This window comes from Prionailurus bengalensis, chromosome C1 (assembly GCF_016509475.1).
Source record: "Prionailurus bengalensis isolate Pbe53 chromosome C1, Fcat_Pben_1.1_paternal_pri, whole genome shotgun sequence".
Taxonomy (NCBI): Eukaryota; Metazoa; Chordata; class Mammalia; order Carnivora; family Felidae; genus Prionailurus; species Prionailurus bengalensis.
In genome coordinates, this window is record NC_057345.1 from 71,340,548 (window position 1) to 71,349,793 (window position 9,246).

General features: G+C 39.7%; 1 protein-coding gene across 1 annotated transcript in view; it reads right to left on the reverse strand.

The window, feature by feature from the left end:
* The window catches only part of LOC122480700 (uricase), an 80,238-nt gene extending 71,490 nt beyond the window's left edge, over positions 1-8,748 (reverse strand). Inside the window, exon 1 of the mRNA XM_043575440.1 lies at positions 8,635-8,748. Within this exon, the coding sequence (XP_043431375.1) occupies positions 8,635-8,685 (51 nt within the window). The 5' untranslated portion in view covers positions 8,686-8,748. The remainder of the gene's footprint in view (positions 1-8,634) is intronic.
* Between the last annotated feature and the right edge of the window lie 498 nt (positions 8,749-9,246).

Below are 9,246 nucleotides of genomic sequence, written 5' to 3' on the forward strand. Positions count from 1 at the left end.
TGAGCGACCGACCTTGGCTCAGGTCATGATCTCACGCTTTGTGAGTTTGAGGCTCGCATCTGGCTGTGTGCTGACAGCCCAGAGTCTGGAGCCTGCTTCTGATTCTGTGTCTCCCTCTCTCTCTGCCCCTCCCCCACTCATGCTCTGTCTCTCTCTGTCTCAGAAATAAACATAAAAAAATTTTTTTAATAAAAAAATAATAAAAAAGAAGTCAGAAGACCTCATTCCTCTGCTTAAAATCCTACAACAGCCTAAAACCCCAAATCCTTACATAGTCTGTAAGATCCTGTCTGGCCTCATCTCCTATGACCCTGTGCCTTGTTCACTCTGTTCCAGCCGTGTTGGCCTTACATAAGCCAGGCACACACACACTCTGCTCAGGACCTTTGCACTTGCTGTTACCTGTGCAGGGAACATTCTTATCCAAAATATCCTTGTAATTTGCTCTGCTTTTCCACAACTTCACTCAAATGTCACCTGCTCAGTACCTAACATCTCCCCTATTTAACACTGTAATATTACTCTCACTCTGGACATTCCTGACCCCTTTTCTCTGTTTTATTTTTTCTCCTTAGCACTAATCACCATCTAAAAATATATATATTTGGGGCACCTGGGTGACTCAGTTGGTTAAGTGTCTGACTTGGGCTCAGGTCATGATCTCACGGCTCATGAGTTCAAGCCCCGCATCTGGCTCTGTGCTGACAGCTTAGAGCCTGGAGCCTACTTCAGAATCTGTGTCTCTCTGCCCCTTCCCCACTTGTGCTCTGTCTCTATCTCCTTCAAAAATAAATAAATATTTAAAAAAATAATAGTTTACGTTAGTATCTTTTTTATCTGTCCCCTCACTAGGAGATAAGCTATATGAGACGAAGGGTAGTTCTCTGTTTTGTTCCCTGCAGTATCCCCAGAACTTAAAAGAGTGCCTGGTATCTAACAGATATGCATAGATATTTGTTGAATGAATTGCATGAAGTCAAATAGCACCAGCTCCTGAACCAAGAATAAATAGAAAAAAGGTGAGAAAATATGTGACTTAAATTCATTAGGCTTTACTACTCTGGATCAACTGCTTTTGACAAAGTTAGAACACCTGTATAATATGAAGCTTCTGATTAGCAAATATTTTTCATCTATCCAAGGGTTTCTGTCTTCCCACAAAAATTTCCAAAGATGATGTAATAAGTAGAAAAAATATTGCTTTGCATTTCATCCACTTTCTCTATTCCTTTCTATCACTCTAGAGGCATAATAAAAGGGATTAGGAGTAAAAGCAAAAAATATAGGTAATGTCAAATTGGGCAAACTGTACCTGAAAAAAAGAGAAAAGGATGGTTGGTTTTATAAATGGAAACTGTCAAACACGGGCACAAAGAGACTTTCTTCAATGAGGCACCCTATCTGGTTTGGATTGTTTAAGCCACTTAATTCAAATGAAAATGCCTTCCAAAAAAAAAAAAATATCAATTAATGGACTAGACAGTAATTATCTTACACAAGGAGGCAGTGTTGCTCAGAAAAACTGAAGGTTCTACTTCCTTAGCTAAGTCATGGATATGAATCATCAACATACACCCAAAACCACTACAGAAAGAACGAACATAATTTTCCATATGACTACTTGTTCAACTTCTCCAAAACTCTTCCCTTCTAAATGAAAGTTGTTGCAAGAAACCCAACCCAAATGCATTTATAAAACCCCACTGGAAGGTGCTTTGTTTGAATGTTCACTCAACACAACCTTGTTTCAGATCACGATTTTGCCTTCCACAGGAGCTCCTATAAGATTCTGTTTCAAGAATGCCTTTGAAAGGTAACTTTAAATGAAAAAACAAAAGCAGGCATTTATATTCTACAAATTTTCAAGTGTTAAATTTGTTTCAGCAGGAAGTAAAGTCTTCTTTTAAATTAAGTCTGCAGCTATCCAGGGCTTTGTTGGCAGTGCTGGTGGTGAGCACTGAGGATTTCCCTCCTGGTGCTCTATCAGAATCTTAATTCCACTCTTAGATAAAGATATTGCCAAGGTATGGCATGGATAGTGGAGTTACGGCTGAACAAAGCCACAAATCAACAAGAGTAATGGGTTTTGCTTGTAAAATCAACTCTCAGTTATTCCCTATGTGGATTCCTATTTTGGTACATTTTCTACATAGAACGTCAAGACCAGTCTGGCTTTCCGCTGCTATCGGCATTCTCCCAAACCCACATGACCTACTCCCAGTTGACGGGTGCTTCTCAAACTAAAGTGATTGTAAGTATCACCCACCTAAAGCCAACCATAATTAGGAATGAAAATCCACTACAGGATAATAATACAAATATGTCCCAAGACCAGACAAGCTACTTAATGTTTTAAATAACTAGCACCACAATCCTGCTTCCTAGGATACTGGTTGCTAATAGAATAGTACCTTATTTGAAGACATGACGTTTTTGAGGTATACGCCTAAAGGCCTAATCCAGGACCCAGGGTAACCCAATGACTTGCCTTCTGACAAGTTGGTCCTGGAGAGGAGCAGGGTATGTTTAGAGCCTTCCCTGGATTCTTAGGAGTAAATCCAAGGAGCACTCTTCCGTTTGTTGCTTATCTCCTCCTTTTCAGTTCTCTCCTCTACTCCAAATCAAGGTTGACATGTGCTTTAATTTGATGAAAAGTAGATTACAGGAAACTGTTCCAATATCAGGATAACCTGGGCACACCTTAGTATTAAAAAGCAGGATTTTTCAAAAAATTGAACAGTGGAAATAAGATAAAATCCATTGAAGCCAAATATAATACTTCTATTATGCAAGAATAAGAGCTTAAACATGTGCTCCTCAGTAACAATAAAGATAAAGAAACTGGGTGTTTACATGGAGACCTAATACTTCGTTTCAACATATAAATCACTAGAATTCAAGGAATGACCCAGTGAGTACAGGAACATCCCAGTGACCGTTATGTGAGTCCAAGCTGGGTACTCCAGATTTTGTTAGAGAATATTATCATTGCCCTTTGTGCCACAGACCATCAATAAATATGTATCAGAAAAAAAAATGTATCTGACCATAACATTATTTGCACTCCAGTTTCTTTCCAAAACTATAATTTTGCACACGTTGTTGCCAAACTCACACTGGCAGCTTACTGACCAGAAATATTTAATAAGAGTTGCCCCCAAATATGTTATCCATTTGTTTCTCTAGATTAGTGATTTTTCACTTTCTTAAAGGCAAAGACTGCTTTCTTCAAAGCAAATCATATTCAGAACCCCAATTTTTTAATAAATAAAGCTACCCTGATTAAAATGGGGGGGGTGCTCAGAGCCCCTCAGCCACTCACCATCGTTAGATGCAGATAAACCTCTGTGCCCTCTTAGGGAGTGGCTTGAATCCATTGCTCAAGATATTCTCAATTTTGTTGTTGTATCAAACCAAACCATCAGAGAGATACACATTTGAACCAAGATTTGGGTCTTTCTAGAATTAATTCTCTGAAAGTACTGCATAAGTTACCTTCTTTTTAAAGTTAATTTAGATTTACTTAAAAAGCAACCCCCCAAACAAGAATAATGTTTAGTATGACAGCCAAAGGTGTAGATTTCAGAGCTAGACTTCCCAGGTTTCAAATCATAGACCTACCATTTATGAGTTGCATGATCTCATGCAAGTTACTTGACTTCCTTGTACCTTTGCTTCCTCATCTGTAAAAAGAGGTTGAAAACATAATAGTACCTCCCCCAGAGAATGCTGTGAAGACTAAATGAATTCCAATATATAAAGCAGTTAGAAATACACTGTTTATGAAGAGCCATGGAGAATTCTTTCCTTTAGCCATCAGTGTTAAGAAAATTTATTTTTCACCCTAAACCGTATATTTTTTCTTGTGAAAGCATTGAGATTCTTATAAACGACTATGACTTCTTTATTGTGCAAAATGTAAGGATGTTATCTCCACTTCTCCCTTCAGGGCCCGTGGGGGACACAACTGGCCAATCACACACTGAGATCAGACAAAGCCTCGGAATACTTTGCAAGTAATCCAGGTAACTACAACTACTAAGTCAAATCTGGCCTGTAAGTGAAATCTCCTTTCCCTGCGCTGCAAGTACTCTTTCCATTTAACCATGCTGCATTCTGGATAGAAGGAATGGTAACACCAGAGAAATGACTATAGAACATGCTTATGAAAGAGCAAATAAACCAACATAGGTTTTTATTTATCAAAAATTAATATTAACAGATTATGTACCAGGTACTTTGAAATATGAACTGTTAATATTAAATACTATAAACCTCATAATCACCCTTTGAGGTAGATATGATTATCCCCATCGTACATAAGAGAACCGAGGCAGAGAGAAGGTGAGAAACTTCTCAAGATCACAGAGCTAGTAAATGATGACCCAGGCAGTCCAACTGCAAAGGACAGCTTTTCATCACCCTGTGATTAGGCATCTCTTCGGGAGTAAAGTCCAGTCAGAGCTGGACTTTAAGAGGATTAACCTGAGGGCAGAAAGTAGAATGAATTAGGAGTACTGAGCAGTGATCATTATTATTATGTGTTCAACACTGATTATGTGCTAGGCATTCTACTGAATGTTTTACATACATTCTCTCAGCTAATTCTCACAACAACCCCTTGAGGCCCATACAGCTGTGTACCCCATTTTACAAGGAAGGTAACTAAGGGTCAGGGAGGTTAAATAATGACACACAGGCAGGAAGTGGCAGAGCTTAGGACTCAAACCCAGTTCTGCCGGACTCCAAAGCTATGTGCTTAACTGCTCACAAAATATGACTTTAGGTGACACATGTGAAAAATAATAGGAATGAAGAAGAAAAACCGATGTAAGACATTTTGCAAAAAAAGGAATCCATGGAGTTTAGTGACTATTTCAACATTATCAAAGAAAGGGGAGGGGTCAGGGATGACTAAGGTTTGAAACTGTGAGTAATTTGGAGAATAGTGATGCTGATCAAAGAGAGAAGTCAGGAAAAGCCAGCCTCCCAGAGCAAGATGAGTTCATATTTAGACAACACTCACTCCAGAGCAGGAAAACTATGTGGCACAGAGTTGTCATTTTTATACTAGTTCACGCTACTCATCCATCAGATTTTCTAAAACTCATGCAGAGGCTGAACTGAAACTTCCGGTTCTTGCTCCTCTGAACAGATTTTTCTGAGCTCTTTTACTATTTGAACGATGAACATGATTTTAAAAGTCAAGTCAGAAGGAAAAATGTTTAAAAAAATTATGTTTAATGTTTATTTTTGAGAGAGAGAGGGAGAGACAGCACAAGTCGGGGAGGGGCAGAAAGAGGAGCATACAGAATCCAAAGGGGCTCCAGGCTCTGAGCCGTGAGCACAGAGCCCCACACAGGGCTCAAACTAATAAGCCAAAGTCGGACGCTTAGCCAACTGAGCCACCTGATGCCCCTGGTTCCTTTGTTTTAAGGCACCTTGCACTTTAGAGAGGTAGCATCGGCATGAGCCTAGAGAATCTTAGGCTTCCTCATTCTTCTTCTTCTTCCTTTTTTTTTTTTTAATATTTATTTATATCTGAGAGGGAGACAGAGAGACAGAGCATGAACAGGGAGGAGCAGAGAGAGAAGGAGACAGAATTCCAAGCAGGCTCCAAGCTCTGAGCTATCAGCACAGATCCCGACACGGGGCTTGAACTCAGGAGCGGTGAGATCATGACCTGAGCCAAAGTTTGATGCTTAACTAACTGAGCCACCCAGGTGCCCCAAAAGGAAAAACATTTTAAGGTGTTAGTTTCTTTTATTTTTACTTTTATTGGGGGGGGGTGGAGGAGAAGGGCAGAGGGGGAGAGAGAGAGAGAGAGAGAGAGAGAGAGAGAGAGAGAGAGAATCCCAAGCAGACTCCATCCGTGTTCAGCGCAGAGCCTGACCTGGGCCTCAATCTCACAACCCTGGGATTCTGACCTGAGGGGAAATCAAGAGTCAGGCACTTAACCAGCTGAGCTGCCCAGGCACCCCTTAGTGTATTAGTTTCTTAAAGAGTAGGGTTCTTTGTGTTTAACCCTTAAGCAGCCAACAAAACCTCTGCACAACAGTCACCAATATTTTGGCATGAGATATACAAGAAGCGTCCTAAAAGGTGAAGCCATCTTAGCAGAAACAGGAGTTCCACCTTTTTGTGAAAACTTCTGTCTCTTCTCCACACATTATCACCCCAACCCCCACCACCAAAAAAAGATTAAATTTTTTGACAAAAAAATTCTTGATTGATAAAAATGTCAGGTTTGGGTTATTAATTAGTTGTGTGACCTAGGTAAGTAACTTGACTTTTCTGTTCTCACCTAGGTTCTTCTTCCTCTATACACTAAGTAGGTTGTTTAGATTCAGTTTAGCTCAGACTTAACATTAACATTAACTTAACCGATGGCAGCGTTCTTTCCCACACTTTATATTCCATTATTCAAGAAGCTAGAAAGGAGGGATTAAGGGTCTGGAGCTCAAACAGAACATCAGAGCTGAACATGCTGCTACCATTCATCTCACACAATTCCTTTAGTTTATAAACCAAGAAAATGAGGCACAGAGTCTAGACTCAGCTGGTTAGCTACAGAGTCCAATCTAGAACTGAGATTCTGATTCACAGTCTTATGTTTTCCCACTACACCATAGTGTCTTTTCCAACCAACTGACCGGTTTAGAAATATTTGCCTTGGATGAACTCAGAGTGAGTTACAAGAGAGAAAAGGAAAAAAACCAAAACCAAAAACAAAAACAAAATACAAAGGCTCGCTGACCTGAGAGAGATTTATGTGTTGGACTTAGGTTCTTATAAAATGAAACCCCATAACACTTCAACTGCAACATAAAAGTATTAGGCTGTGTTGTGTGCTTTTTATAGAGCAGTATAATTGCTCAAGCCTCAGACAGAACTTCAGGTCTTGCGGCTGCAAACACAGTGTAACCAGGAAAAGTCACTCTCAAGTCTTAGCTCCTGAGACTACAAATGGGAGGCGATAGTACCCTCCTACCTGGGGAATGCCCTTGGCCAAGTCTGCATTTGCTCCCACATTGACTACGCTGCTGGAAGAGCAAAGAGGAAAAAAAGATGTCCTGAGCAAGGTAGACAGGTAAGAAAGTGGCTAACAGAGAGGGTGCCAGCCAAGTCCTCCACCCACCCCCTGTCTTTACCACTGGATCTAAAAGGATACAGAAATAGAGGAACAGCAAATACAAAATCCAGACACAGAGACTGAAGCGAGAGTCCGCTTGGCATTGCCTACGGAGCTCTGGGCAGAAGCCCACACTGCCCGCCCTAAGGGCTGCCTCTGCTCACAACCTCTGTGCTGAGTTGCCAGGTTTAATATAACCATCTGAAGATTCTCTTGGAATTCCTTAGAGACAAGAACTAAATGCACACAGAAAAAACTAACGAATAAAATGAATTCATTGTTTTTATAGTTCAAAGTCTTTTTACCTTCCGAAAGAGTAAAATAGCGATGAAATTAACCTCTGAGGCAAAACCAGTCTGGGACGTGAAATAGTTGCCCTCCTGAACATACAGGAGTGTGCCTTCTCTGACACCTGGATGATTCAAGTCTTCCTCAGAGTATTTTTCTGAATGCTGGGCCTTCTGCTGCTCGCTATTTACGGTTCCGGGTCAAATGTGCTTAGTATAACTCTTACTCCAAAATGAGTTTCTTTAAAAAAAAAAAACGCTAATATTCATTCATCAACAAATATTTATTAAATGACTTCTCTGTGTCAGGCACTGTTCTGACAGTTAGGGAGGACCATGAATGAAATAGACAAAAATCCTGTGCTCATGGAACTGACGTTCTGATTGAAATCTCTCCCTCTTAACCATAGTTTGTATGATTCTCCGCAAATTCTGTGCATCTTTGAAGTTGAATATTGATGATGGAACAAACATTTAGTAAAACTGTGTTATTGTGAACTTAAAAAAAATCTCTCCCTCTTTATCTGCAAAGTGCCTGATTTCATAGATGTTTGTTGAATGAATAATATTTGGGGTCATCTATGAGAATCAGATTGATGATAGTACAAAGATGAGCAGTGAGCCACGTAAAACCTAAAATGTATGTATTTTATTAATCGATTCTTAAATTTCATTTCCATTCCCCTTCAAAACTTTTTCTTATTGGCTATAGTGCTACAAAATAAAATGGAGTTAAGTCCTGGGAAGTATTTCTCCCAAGGCACTGAGTCAAAATATCAACAAAGGAAAAAGGGAGAGCCTACTAATGATCACCATCATTCTGTGAAGTCCTGCATTTAGACATCTCCTGCTTCTATACGGAGCATCAGTTTTGTTTTGTTTTTTTTTTTTAATTGAAGAATCATTGACAGACCACCTTATTTTAGTTTCAGATGTACAACATAGTGATTTGATATTCATATACATTATGTAATGACCACCATAATGAGTCTAGTTACCATCTGTCCCAAAGTTTTACATATTATTGGCTTTATCTCTATGCTACACACTACATCTCCGAGTCTTTATTATTTTATAACTAGAAGATTGTACCTTTTAATCCCCTTCACCTATTTTGTCTATCCCTCCACGCCGCGCATCAAATTTTTGGAAACCAAATGAAGTAGCATCTCAAAACCAACACTAAAATAAGTAATAATGTGGCTGAAAACTTACTTCAAGCAGATTCAGAGATGACCCTCTACAGATTGGCCTTTGGGGTTCCATGTTGGTGTAAGCTCTTCTGAACCCAGCAGAGTACTACTGACCTCCAGTCCGTGGCAACTTCATTTTCATAGTGTCCTGGGTGGTGCAGCCTATGGAGGGATGGGTCAGACAAACCCAGGTATTTCATAATGCAGTTAGACACAAAGCGTGTCCTTTGCCTCTGGGGAGTAAAGTTATGAGGATAAAGGTTATGAGGGAAATCACCTCTAGCATCAAGGAATGGCAACAAACATGGAAACGTAGACATCAAAGCCTAGGTGGTTATTAAAACACATCTCCAAAGAAAGACATACCATCATTGGATGAAGCCGCCTCTCACCATCCCCTTCTAAGGTGACTAGATGAAAGAAGAAAGATATTTATTATTATATCGGAAAGTTAAAAAACAATAAAATACTGGAACACCACAATCACATAACCGTTGTGGCATAAATAATGCTACCTCCATCTCAATGTAGACTCTCCTTAGAAGGAAAGCCTATACTAAAAGGAATGGACTTGACTTTTCTTTGCCATCACTCTTGAGCAAAGTACCATTTATATTACAATCAGCTACATTCA